We start from the raw sequence: 14,351 nt of genomic DNA, 5'->3' as shown, positions 1-14,351 counted from the left end.
TTTTTCACAAGGCTGCGCGGCCTTGCCAAATTCTGACTCTGCTAATAGTGACGCGAAGAGGAGAAGAAATGCGTGCGGAAGCCTAGTCAATAGTCCCCGTTGGAAATTACGACTGCGCAGCAGGTTTATATTTGGGACATGCGTGCGCAGTAATGAGTTTCAGGCTCCCCGTGAGATGGAGAAGCGATCTGAACATACTGCGCATGCTAAAGATGCGCACAAGTTTAGTGCGCAGCATCGAAATTGGTGAATTTTTCAAGCTGACTGATTTTTTTTCGTTTTTCTTTCTTTATTGACAGCTGATTAACCCTCTTATTGATGAATCAGCCGTTAGGATGTTTTTAAAGTTACAAAAATTCCAGCATTTCAAAACGTTTCTTATCAAGGCGAATAAATGCTAATTTAAGGGTAGAATGTCATTATCTCGTTAATCAGCCATTGTCAGTCTATCTCATGAGACCATAAAGATGTTTACAGCATCACCAATTTTGATGTTAACAATCAGAGCTAATCAGCTGACAAAAATTGAAGAAATTAAAAATTCGCATCTAGAAAAAGTTTAGATGACCCTCCTGCAAGCAGGGGGGTCATTTTTTTGCTGCAAGCATGGTGATATAAAGATAAAAGTAATAGGTGGCGCCGCACAGCTGGCTAAGCCGATAAAAAATGGTGGCGGCTGGCGGCGCGAGAAAATGAGCGGTTGAGTCGGCTGGCTCATTGTCAGAATATGTCATTCCAAGTCGTACTTCATGAAATCGACAAATAATCATCCAAACAATAATATATTTTTGATAAAACCTAACACTTTTCCAACCATTCCAAAATTGACAGATTATTGGCTCGCTCAGGATGGCATGGCCGAAAAAAGTACTGGCCAAATTCACTTGATTGGAAATTTACCGCGACATCAACCTGTCAAATTTACGGTAACTTATTTTCTCAAGAAAAAACACCCGTTAAATCTATTTGAAAAACTGCCGCTATAAACACTTCCCGCAGTTTCCCTCAGAGGGCTCTCCTGACCAGAAAGGTATGTGATTGTGATCAGGGAACTAACGCACCCTCTCCCCCTCGGCCCTCACAAAACGACAGGCCGACAGGGAAAAAGACGCGTGTCTTGGCGATCACAGCTGGCGTTTGGCTTTGCTCAGTGCTCACATGCATCACACATCACACTGCGTTAACAGCTCACAAAACGTCGACTTTTTCAGCCCTCTCCTATAATTAAGTAAGTCTTTTAAGCTTAAAAAGTTCAATATTTTATCCAAAGTGAATATTTTGGAATTTATTCGGTATTTAGGTCTGAATCCGCCGAATTTTCGGCTGGCGGAGGCGGTTGGTTCAGTGTAAGGAATATTTTTCCGGCTGAGACTCATTTTCAATAGTACAGCCGGGCAGTGGTTGACGGCCAGAGGGGCACAGGCCAATTTTTCCCCTGCAGTCCATTATTATTTATTTGTTTATTTTTTCGACCGTTGTTGGAAGACACGTCGTGGTCGAGGTTAGGCGGCTACCGAAACAAGAGCAGCAGGCTGCGATCTCTAATTATTTTAAATTTAAAAACTACCCTTGAGGCGGCTCAAATTGATAAAAATTTTTTTAAATTTATTATACAAAATAATAGAAATTTATATCTGATTCAGAAGGCTACGCGTTTTAACCACCTATTCACAAATCCAAGCAAAAAGATTTCAAATTATCAGTGTTCAGGCACATTCTGGCACAAACAAAGCCCGCCATTTTATCAACCAAATTCAAATTCATTCCGTGTGTTACAAAATGTAGGCTTTTTCGCTGATCTTTCTTTCCCCTACAACCTGAAACGAGTGTATTTGCGTTCGATCGGATCAACCCTTGAACACTTCCCCATAAATGTGTAACGTCGTCATTTATTTCCTGCTGTGTACTCCCATGATATGAACTTCAATTAAAAAATATTATTCACTCTGAAACTTGCAATATGCAAGTGGAAATCATTTTCGGAATATTTGAAAGGGCTTAGAATTGCTAAAACTGCTCACTTTGACCTCTCCCGAATAAAATACTAAAAAAGTTATAAAAATATTTACCTTTTTTGAATTTTTTTTCTGACTATTATTGTTCAATATAGACATCATCATGGACGTGATGATCGACAGAATGAAGCTGCAAATCGCTGAGGCGAGACTGGTCAAATTGCAGAGCTTACGCGATCGGGCCTGTAAAGGGGTCCTGAAGAACATCCTCGATGGGAGGATCAACGGCCCTCAGCTCGTTACCGCTAACTTACGTAAGTTTAGGTTAAAACACATTAAACATGATTTTTATTTCTCTTCAAATTTCTATTAGCCATAGAAATAAAAATCTTTTTTGCCTTGCGCGTACTCTCTTATTTAAAACAAATTAATTTGGAGAAAATAAACAAAGATCCTCTCATCTTTGTTTATTTTGGTTAAAGACACTCAAATGGTACTATAAATAACCAATTTGTTGAAAGGTGGAATATTTTTCCGCTCTTATAAAAAATACCTAAAAGGTTAATTTTTCCATCACCTTCAAAGAATTTTACTATGGTTGTGCTATATATTTTTTACCGAGATTTTAATAGCTGTTTCTTATAATTTTTTATTTTTGCAATCTGTGTAAATCGAGTTAGGTTAATTTATTTTAATCTCATCATGAATCGACATTTTATTGAACATTGAGTTAGGATATAAAAAGATCGAGGGATTAAAAACTAAATTTTTTTTTATTTGAACTCTATATTTCACTAATGGCAATATGTTATAAACTGCATGCATCAAGTAAAATTTTACATCTATTTTATTATAGCAAACAAGCTGCAAGAACACCTGATGAGAGGGTTTGAAGGCCAGATGTGTCTCCCTGGTCAGCAAAGCATCGAGGAATTCGATCGACGCTACGAGGCCTTTAAGAGTTTGTTACCAGCGAACAAAATTGACCTGCAGGCGCTGATGAGCTACTGTCCCCTCGACAGCGAGACACAAAAACGCATGTTCAGCAAGGTATTATAAAAATTAATTTATTTATAGAAGCTCTCTCTTAGTCAAGTCTTTAAATTCTAGGTCATGGAATTAATCGAATCAAAATCTCCCAAAGTCGAGTCGTTAAGGATAGACCTCAAAAGAATCATATTTGGCGAGTGTTATTCCTTTCAAATCTCCCTGTTGCGAGTTTTGAAAAATCTGAAGAAATTGGAAATGCCAGGATGCAGCATTCGATTGGCGGACCTGAAGATTTTGTGCAAAAAGAAAATGCCAAGCCTACAACACGTCCAAGTTGAGAAGATTTACATTTCACTAGCTGACCTCAAGAATGAAGAACATCTTGTTAAAAGCCTCTCTAACCTACGGGTGTTACTGTTTAAAGAAAAAAATCTGTGCCTTCCTTCAAACGACACTAGATCCGTTCGTTACCAAACATTTGAACGCCTGTGCATCGACAACCTGCCTAACCTGAAAGTGTTCAAACAAATGGCCGACCACACAGCTGGAACACGATCAGCAGAGAAATTCCAGATTAAAGACACGATCAGGAAAAGTCTGCAGCACCTGACAACTGCTCAGGGAGTGGAAGGCATGCAACTCATGTTTCCTTCAGTAACTCACTTACGGGTAATTATTTTTCCACACCTAAATTTTATTTATTAATGACACTTGGAAATTGCTCAAATTTCTCAACGGGCTGGGAGGCGCACCGGCGCCGACTCGCTACTTATTGCTGGTTTGCACCTTTCCAGCATGCGTGATTTGGCTTCACGGGACAAATGTCTAGCGTTTCAATGCAGTCCTCGGTGCAGAGGCAAGTGGCCCTTGAGTGGGTCCATGAGTGACCTGGTGCGCCTATGTTATCCGTTCGCGGTGTTATTGGGACCCGGGTTTCAGCATTCGTGCTAGTGCAGTGCGCGCCCTTCCCGGTCCTTCGATCCTCGGACAGGGATAAAAAGAGCAAAAAAATGATCAAAATAATTTAAGTTGTTTATTTGTTGTAACTATAACCATATTCCTATGCTTTATTTCAGGTCGATAGGATGAATGAGGAGAAAGATTGGTGTAACTTGCTCCAATTTCCAAGATTAGAAAGCCTCCAAATCTGCCACTCTCCACCAACAGCAATAGAACCTTTCTTGGCACAATACGGCGCAAATCTGCGAACTTTGGTTCTCTCCGAGATGAAAGGTGTGCTACTCCGCCAAATATTCGCGCTCTGCCCTAATTTGGAAGTTCTGAAGCTGCAAAATGTGATTGTGGATGATGACACCAATATCATTTCTGATTTTGCAAAATTGAAGCAGCTCTACTGGAAACCTCACTGGTAAGTTATATATGTGATAAAAAGTGTCCGAATTTGAATTTTAAAAATCGTTTTTTCTCCTCAGGTCAAAAAAAGTCAATCTCTCAAATATATTGGCAGCCCCAGATCTGGAGACACTTGAGATGTTTGGAAACATGTTCGACTGGAGAGACATTGAAAAAGTCTCCGGACTCATCTCTAATGAAAAAATCCTTCGCAAGCTGGTCACGTTGAAGTACGTAGGCAGCAGACCCTATGTCCCTCTCTACAACAACTACTTAGAAGGTGAAAATTTTTGCCTCTTCTCGGCCATGTGCAAGCTGATCAAGAACTCCATGGCTTTTATCCCAAAACTGTCCGATGTCAGTTTTTTTATGTGCAGTGGGTGCAGCTCCTGGAACATGATCGATGGTGTAGGATTACAAATAGAAGATATGACACCAGACCCAAGTTTATGCGAGTGTCTGAACGCTTATGTTTGCAAGGAACTTAAAGATGAAACAATTTTCGATTTCCTTGAGGCTTTCAAGCGCCGAAATTTGTTTTTGCCGAGGCGAAGCGAATTTTAATCAAAGAAAGTGTCGATTATTGTACAGATAAATATATTATGTGCAGTTGAACTGCATGTTAAGCTTTAATTTCCCTATTTTGTTAATAAAAATTGTAAATAGCAGATTTTAATTCTGAACACGCAATTTTCATTTCATCACTCAACTCTATCACCAACAATATTTGAGTTTCACACAAGTTTTAAACAAATTTTAAATTATGTCAATATGGGACCAGTTATATGGACCCTTAGTGTTCGAAGCCGCGAACAGATTGCAAAACCATAGATCTTCTTAAAAGTTTTTTTTAAGGCGCACTTCCGCTGCGATTTTAGACTCGTACCGTCATCACCAATGATGCATATATAAACATTAATTAAACACTCAATTTCAATACATAATTATTATAGTATCGATAATATCTGTATTAAATAAAAATAATATACTACCATCATAAAAGTCATATATTATAGCAGTATTTTCAATTCATCAGTTTTAAATATGCAAATACGCTGCGTGTAATTTAAATTTTCTACTGAACTGGAGAAAGATTTTAATATTTGTAGCAAAATCGCAAAATAAAAAACTGATTTTTTTCTCAATTTAATAACGTGTAATTTTTAATAAATAAAAAAATCCAGCCTACAATATATAGCATCACGGACCATCTGATGAAAATGACGAACGCGAATATGGACGCAATGCGGACGCACCAGGACACTTGGGCTTGCCAGATGAGGGACGCGATGAACGTGAACGGCGGCGACCTGGAGAACGCCACAAACATTGACTACCTCATGCACTTCCTCACCTTCGGCTGGAAGGTGCAGTTTTTATCTTAAAAAATTCTGTTAATATTTCATTTTATTTCTCGGCAAGGTATCTTCGGTTCAGATTGGAATTTTGATTTGGTTTTTTCCCTTCTAAGCGTAACTTTTTGAGTAGAACAAGTTTGCAATTGGTAAATAATTTGTATGTCAAAGGTCAAGGTCACAAATACGCATGCAAAATGTTCAATTAAAAATATCGCAAAATAAAAGCCCCCTCGGATTTATTTCATGAAAGCATAAAAAATGCAGTCCTGAATGCGTAGAATCGAATGGTCAAGAGAAATCGATGGGCGCACTCATATATCGCTTGATATTTTGAATTTAAGGATTCGTGTCTGGCGTCCGGCATCATCCGGCGATTTTACTTTCGTAATTTACGTCGGAATTTGATCTGTAACCCCACAATGTTATACATATGATTACCTAGAAAAATAAACGAGCCTTCCAGTGGTGTGCTTAAATTTTTTCGGCCTCAAATTTAAAAAAAAAAATAAGCGACCGTGCGTCGAGAAAATAGGAATTTTTGAAATGTCGTTATTTTTGCAACTCCAAATCTTGGGTTCTAACCGTTGGAATTGCCAAAACTACCCACCGTTGGACTCATCTCGACCTACCCTGACCAGCCGAAAGGTTTAGGGGTGCTTTTACCCTCCCCCAAGACGCTACACACACAGAAAAATTTTTCTCAAATTGAGCCTAAAAAGTAAGCGCGCAGCGATGCAGCGCGAGCGAGGCCCAACTTTCCGGCTCAATTTGAGCCGAGTGAAGTTTCAGGCTCAATTTGAGCCTGAAAACGCAGTGCGGGCAGCGCGGCTCAAATTGATCCCGAGCCGGCCGATTCTTTTCTCAAAGCTACATGTTAATAGTACTTACCTGGCCGAAATTAATGGATTTTCGATGCCGAAACCGGGTCTCTGCCGACGAAATGTTGACCGGTCGACAACAGGAGTCCTTAATGCACATAACTGCTCCACTGTAGCACTAATTTCACTTAAAAAACACTAAAATCAGACTGAAACGACGGTGCACACACATAGTAATCACATCCACGCGGGAGACTAAATGCATGACCAGCTGTGAATTAGCAAAAACAATGGAACTGATTGGACGATTTTCAATTTTTCCAACCAATCAGGAGTGCTGCCGAATGCACCCAAAATTTAATTTTTACCACAGGCGGCAAATGAAGAGCGTAAAAAGTGCTGTCATTTATTGTTGTTCTTACAAAACAATCCTTTTAATTTCGGGAATAAGCGAAAGACCAAAAAATCAATAATAGGTATATATTAGACCATCTTTTATTATAATATTTCAGAAATATTATTTTTATTTGAGGGAAATTTAAATAACAAATGAAATTAAAAAATATCTAATTTTTAAAAGAACAATTTTTTAAATCTCAATTAAAGTGCTCTCGTGTTGATAAATAAATATTGGTGATAGGCATAATATTTTTTATTTCATTTCTTTCCCAGTTTTTAATCACTGCTCCATAAAATGAACTATTAAATGCACCAAACATTTTTTAATCTCGTGTGCTGTAACAATACTTTAAATTAAAAATCATAGCACTTCACAGGATAACATAAAATGTAGGAAAGACCTCCAAGCAAATCAAATACATTATTGGCAAATTGTGTCTGACAAAAACCAAATAACATTTTAGGTGTTCGACTCACACATTCGATAAACTAAAAAGCGTGATGTCTTCAAATTGAAGCCGCTTACATTAATCTAGAACAAATTAAACGAAATTTGAAGGAAATTTTAACAAATAGTTTGATCTGTTCCCTTTATTACATAATGTGTTCACATTCATGGCATTAAAATAATTTCCAATTTTCTGTTTGCATTGTCTTTCGAACCTAACAAATTTAAATTTGTTTGGAAGCTGCCTTAAAGCGTTTTATGAAATCTGCAAATTTCTTGCTGTCATTTCTAGCCTCATTGTGCAGGACAAGTGTTTCAAGTACGTCAAAAAATTTTTGTAGCACTCTGGAGTGTCTGTTAAATGTATAGATGGATATTATGCAAGCTGAACAGTCCGAAAGCGGATGGCTTGTCCAAGACTGAAATCGTTTAGTTTTCTGTGTGCACAACGGCATTTGTTGTTTCATCTTTGGTTACGTAAATGATGACAACAGGTCCATCAGAGTGATTGCGGTGGGGCATTTTGGTGACTTTCATTGGGTTCGTAATCTATTAAATTAAGTCGAATCAGTTTGAAATCACGTAATATAGTAAATTAAAAATTCATACTTCCACAACGTTGATGGCATTTAAACATTTTGTACTAAGGGGCAAGCTAACAGCTTTCTCTGCTTCCTGCATGATTAAAATTTTTTGTAATTCTGTGGATTTGTCGACTTCAAACATATTTGACATAATTTCAACCATGTGGTTGAAGTCGTTTTCCAAGGTTGAAAGGTTTAATCCTTCTTGCAGAAGACACCACGCTTTTTAGTTCATCGAATGTGTGAGTCGAACACCTAAAATGTTATTTGGTTTTTGTCAGACACAATTTGCCAATAATGTATTTGATTTGCTTGGAGGTCTTTCCTACATTTTATGTTATCCTGTGAAGTGCTATAATTTTTAATTTAAAGTATTGTTACAGCACACGAGATTAAAAAATGTTTGGTGCATTTAATAGTTCATTTTATGGAGCAGTGATTAAAAACTGGGAAAGAAATGAAATAAAAAATATTATGCCTATCACCAATATTTATTTATCAACACGAGAGCACTTTAATTGAGATTTAAAAAATTGTTCTTTTAAAAATTAGATATTTTTTAATTTCATTTGTTATTTAAATTTCCCTCAAATAAAAATAATATTTCTGAAATATTATAATAAAAGATGGTCTAATATATACCTATTATTGATTTTTTGGTCTTTCGCTTATTCCCGAAATTAAAAGGATTGTTTTGTAAGAACAACAATAAATGACAGCACTTTTTACGCTCTTCATTTGCCGCCTGTGGTAAAAATTAAATTTTGGGTGCATTCGGCAGCACTCCTGATTGGTTGGAAAAATTGAAAATCGTCCAATCAGTTCCATTGTTTTTGCTAATTCACAGCTGGTCATGCATTTAGTCTCCCGCGTGGATGTGATTACTATGTGTGTGCACCGTCGTTTCAGTCTGATTTTAGTGTTTTTTAAGTGAAATTAGTGCTACAGTGGAGCAGTTATGTGCATTAAGGACTCCTGTTGTCGACCGGTCAACATTTCGTCGGCAGAGACCCGGTTTCGGCATCGAAAATCCATTAATTTCGGCCAGGTAAGTACTATTAACATGTAGCTTTGAGAAAAGAATCGGCCGGCTCGGGATCAATTTGAGCCGCGCTGCCCGCACTGCGTTTTCAGGCTCAAATTGAGCCTGAAACTTCACTCGGCTCAAATTGAGCCGGAAAGTTGGGCCTCGCTCGCGCTGCATCGCTGCGCGCTTACTTTTTAGGCTCAATTTGAGAAAAAATTTTCTGTGTGCACTTTTTTACTTTTCTGTCGTCAAATGAGAATTATTAATATCAAAGCGGATGAAAAAAATGACAATCAGGATAGAGTCACTCTCATGGCGAAATGTTTAAATTTGATATTGATGGATCTCCTGGAAGCTCCCCACACGAGGTATTTTATTCAAATAACGCCAAGACGTTTGACTGTAAAGCCGCTGAAAAGGTGCGAAAAGCAGTAAATGGGCGAGTCGGCGCTAGAGTGCGCCTTCTATATTCTATTGAATAAGCTATATTTGAGCTTTACTAGTAACTAAATCTAACTGTGAATCCCTTATTGTATACCAATACAGGATTGCAATCGAAATTGCTTAATGCTCTTTAGTGCAAGAATATTTTTCATTATGCGCAAGTTATAATTTTGTGTAACAAAAGAAAAGCCTAAACACTATTAATCCTCGACCATCTGTATTTCATTTCGTAAGGATGTTGTAAGTGCTCATGTAAATTGTTGTGAAACTATTGCACACTCACATGCCCTTCGGCCATGTTTTCCTTCGGGCGGAGCACCAGCTTGTCGCTAATAACCGTGGACAAAATATCCCTCGAATCACTTGAGTTATTTTTCCACACGTTACAACGGGCAAGTGTGGGAGACGTCCGCAGACTTGACTTCACTAATTTGGCAGAATGATTGGTGAGAAACAATGTTTCACTGAGCTTATTGATAATTTTTTTTGTCAATTATTAATTCCGAGGAAAAGTTTAATTTAAATCGTTTTTACTCCGCTCCAATTTGTATTTCAATGAATTCAATTGCAGCAAAAAAATGACCCGCCTGCTTTCACCAAAAAATTACACCCCTGCTAGCATCAGGATTATTGTTTCTGACACCACTAATAACTTTAATTAGTTCCCAAAGTTTGAAATGGAAGATTTTAAATTTACGTTAAAAGCGTTAAAAGAATTACTTCTCAGAACATAAAATGAATGAATTTATATATTATTAAAAATATTTAATTTAAAAATTTATGAAATGAAATTTAACTGTAATTAAATATGAATTCTAGATGAGTGGATTAAGGTCACACGTAGTTTCTTTAAATACTAAGGCAAAGTAGTTACTGAATCTTTTGCGAACACTATTTAAGCATGAGGAAAGGTAAAAATAATGGGTGGCGCCGCACAGCTGGCTAAGCCGATAAAAAATGTTGGCGGCTGGCGGCGCGAGAAAATGAACGGTTGAGTCAGCTGGCTCGGCGCGGCTGGCTCATTTGTCAGAATATGTCATTCCAAGTCGTACTTCATGAATCGACAAATAATCATCCAAACAATAATATATTTTTGATAAAACCTATAACACTTTTCCAACCATTCCGAAATTGACAGATTATTGTCTCGCTCAGGATGGCATGGCTGGAAAAAGTACTGGCCAAATTCACTTGATTGGAAATTTACCGCGATATCAACTTGTCAAATTTACGGTAACTTATTTTCTCAAGAAAAAACACCCGTTAAATCTATTTGAAAAACTGCCGCTATAAACACTTCCCGCAGTTTCCCTCAGAGGGCTCTCCTGACCGGAAAGGTATGTGGTTGTGTTAAGGGGACTAACGCACCCTCTCCCCCTCGGCCCTCACAAAACGACAGGCCGACAGGGAAAAAGACGCGTGTCTTGGCGGTCACAGCTGGCGTTTGGCTTTGCTCAGTGCTCACATGCATCACACATCACACTGCGTTGACAGCTCACAAAACGTCGACTTTTTCAGCCCTCTCCTATAATTAAGTAAGTCTTTTAAGCTTAAAAAGTTCAATATTTTATCCAAAGTGAATATTTTGGAATTTATTCGGTATTTAGGTCTGAATCCGCCGAATTTTTGGCTGGCGGAGGCGGTTGGTTCAGTGTAAGGAATATTTTTCCGGCTGAGACTCATTTTTCAATAGTAAAACCAGGCAGTGGTTGACGGCCAGAGGGGCACAGGCCAATTTTTCCCCTGCAGTTTATTATTATTTATTTGTTTATTTTTTCGACCGTTGTTGGAAGACACACGTCGTGGTCGTGGTTGTATGGCATCTTACCGAAACAAGATGGCTGGCTCTGCGATATCTAAATTATTATTTTAAATTTTAAAAACTACCCTTGGGGTGGCTCAAAATGATAAAAGTTTTCTATATTATCTATACAAAATAATATAAATATATATCTGATTCTGAAGGCTACGCGTTTTAACCACCCATTCACAAATCCAAGCAAAAGGATTTCAAATTATCAGTGTTCAGGCACATTCTGGCACAAACAAAGCCCGCCATTTTATCAACCAAATTCAAATTCATTCCGTGTGTTACAAAATGTAGGCTTTTCGCTGATCTTTCTTTCCCCTACAACCTGAAACGAGTGTATTTGCGTTCGATCGGATCAACCCTTGAACGCTTCCCCATAAATGTGTAACGTCGTCATTTATTTCCTGCTGTGTACTCCCATGATATGAACTTCAATTAAAAAAATATTATTCACTCTGAAACTTGCAATATGCAAGTGGAAATCATTTTCGGAATATTTGAAAGGGCTTAGAATTGCTAAAACTGCTCACTTTGACCTCTCCCCAATAAAATACTAAAAAAGTTATAAAAATATTTACCTTTCTTGAATTTTTTTTCTGACTTATTGTTCAATATAGACATCATCATGGACGTGATGATCGACAGAATGAAGCTGAAAATCGCTGAGGCGAGACTGGTCAAATTGCAGAGCTTACGCGATCGGGCCTGTAAAAAGGTCCTGAAGAACATCCTCGATGGGAGGATCAACGGCCCTCAGCTCGTTACCGCTAACTTACGTAAGTTTAGGTTAAAACACATTAAACATGATTTTTATTTCTCTTCAAATTTCTATTAGCCATAGAAATAAAAAAATCTTTTTTGCCTTGCGCGTACTCTCTTATTTAAAACAAATTAATTTGGAGAAAATAATAAACCAAGTAATTCCTCTCATCTTTGTTTATTTTGGTTGAAGACACTCGAATGGTACTATAAATAACCACTTTGTTGAAAGGAGGAATTATTTTCCCCTCTTATAAATACCTAAAAGGTAAATTTTTCCACCACCTGCAAACAATTTTACTATGGTTGTGCTATATATTTTTTACCGAGATTTTAATAGCTGTTTCTTATAATTTTTCATTTTTGCAATCTGTGTAAATCGAGATAGGTTTATTTATTCAATGTCATCATGAATCGAGACATTTTATTTAACATTGAGTGAGGATATAAAAAGAGGGGTTAAAAACTAAATTTTTATTATTTGAACTCTATATATTTAACTAATGCGGCCATAATGTTATAAACTGCAAGCAAGTAAAATTTAAATTTATTTTACTATAGCAAAAAAGCTGCGAGAAAACCTGATGAGACGGTTTGAAAGCCAGATGTGTCTCCCTGGTCAGCAAAGCATCGAGGAATTCGATCGACGCTACGAGGCCTTTGAGAGTTTGTTACCAGCGAACAAAATTGACCTGCAGGCGCTGATGAGCTACTGTCCCCTCGACTACGGGACACAAAAACGCATGCTCAGCAAGGTATTAATAACGATTTTATTCATAGAAACTTTCTTATTCATATCTTTAAATTTTAGGTCATGAAATTAACCAAATCAAAATCCCCGAAAGTCGAGTCGTTAAGGATAGACCTCAGAAGAATCTTATCTAGAAATCGTCTGTTTCAATTCTCCCTGTTGCGAGTTTTTAAAAATCTGAAGAAATTGGAAATGCTGGGATGCAATATTCAATTGGCGGACCTGAATTTTTTGTGCAGTAAGAAAATGCCAAGCCTACAACACGTCCAAGTTGAGAAGATTTCCATTTCACAGGCCGACCTCGAGAATAAAAAAAATCTTGTTAAAAGCCTCTCTAACCTACGGGTGCTACTGTTTAAAGAAAAAAATCTATGCCTTCCTTCAAACGACACAAGAACCGTTCGTTACCAAACATGGTTTGAACGCCTGTGCATCGACAAACTGCCTAACCTGAAAGTGTTCCAACAAATGGCCGACCACACAGCTGGAACACGATCAGCAGAGAAATTCGAGATTCCAGACATGATCAGGAAAAGTCTGCAGCACCTGACAACTGCTCAGGGAGTGGAAGGCATGCACCTCATGTTTCCTTCAGTAACTCACTTACGGGTAATTATTATTCCACGCTTATATTAATATTGATTGACACTTGGAAAAGTGATCTAATCAAATTTAAGTTGTTTCTTTTTTGTAACTAACCATATTCCTATGCTTGATTTCAGGTCGATAAGATGAATGAGGAAAAAGATTGGAGTAACTTGCTCCAATTTCCAATAATTGAAAGCCTCCAAATCTGCCACTCTCCACCAACAGCAATAGAACCTTTCTTGGCACAATACGGCGCAAATCTGCGAACTTTGGTTCTCTCCGAGATGAAAGGTGTACTATTCCGCCAAATATTTGAACTCTGCCCTAATTTGGAAGTTCTGAGTCTGCAAAATGTGATTGTTGATGATGACACCAATTTCCTTTTTGATTTTGCAAAATTGAAGAAGCTCTACTGGAAACCTAACAAGTAAGTTATCTGATGAAAAGTGTCCGAAATTGAGTTTTACAAATTTCTTTTTTCTCCTCAGTTCAAAACAAGCCCATATCTCAAATATTTTGGCAGCCCCTGATCTGAAGACACTTGAGATGTTTGGAAACAGTTTCGACTGGAGAGACATTGAAAAATTCTCCGCACTCATCTCTATGGAAAAAATCCTTCGCAAGCTGGTCACGTTGAAGTACGTAGGCAGAAGACCCTATCTGCCTCTCGAAAACAACTACTTAGAAGAGGAAAATTTTCACCTCTTCTCGGCCATGTGCAAGCTGATCAAGAATTCCATGGCTTTTATCCCAAAACTGTCCGATGTCAGTTTTTTTATGTGCTGTGGGTGCAGCTGCTGGGAGTCCTGGAACAGTGATATCGCTGTAGGAAAACAAATAGAAGATATGACACCAGACCCAAGTTACTGCAACTGTCTGACCGCTTCTGTTTGCAAGGAACTTAAAGATGAAACAATTTTCGATTTCCTTGAGGCTTTCAATCGCCGAAATTTGTTTTTGCCGGAGAGAGGCGAATTTTAATCAAATAAAGTGTCGATTATTGTACAGTTAAATTTAATATGTGGAGGTTAGTCCAAGCGAGTTCTCATTTTCCTATTATGTTTAGT

At 37.8% G+C, this 14,351-nt stretch overlaps 1 protein-coding gene across 1 annotated transcript; it reads left to right on the top strand.

Moving 5' to 3' along the window:
• The first annotated feature begins 5,542 nt into the window (after positions 1–5,542).
• Positions 5,543–14,337, top strand: LOC135941143 (uncharacterized). Its single transcript, XM_065486434.1, has 7 exons — positions 5,543–5,665; positions 10,683–10,713; positions 11,804–11,962; positions 12,507–12,700; positions 12,991–13,305; positions 13,419–13,711; positions 13,773–14,337. The coding sequence occupies exons 1-7, from the start codon at positions 5,543–5,545 to the stop codon at positions 14,263–14,265; spliced, it is 1,608 nt and encodes a 535-aa protein (XP_065342506.1). The 3' UTR covers positions 14,266–14,337.
• The last annotated feature ends 14 nt before the right edge of the window (positions 14,338–14,351 follow it).

Source organism: Cloeon dipterum, chromosome 3, assembly GCF_949628265.1.
Source record: "Cloeon dipterum chromosome 3, ieCloDipt1.1, whole genome shotgun sequence".
Classification (NCBI taxonomy): domain Eukaryota; kingdom Metazoa; phylum Arthropoda; class Insecta; order Ephemeroptera; family Baetidae; genus Cloeon; species Cloeon dipterum.
This window is presented reverse-complemented; position numbering and strand designations above follow the sequence as displayed.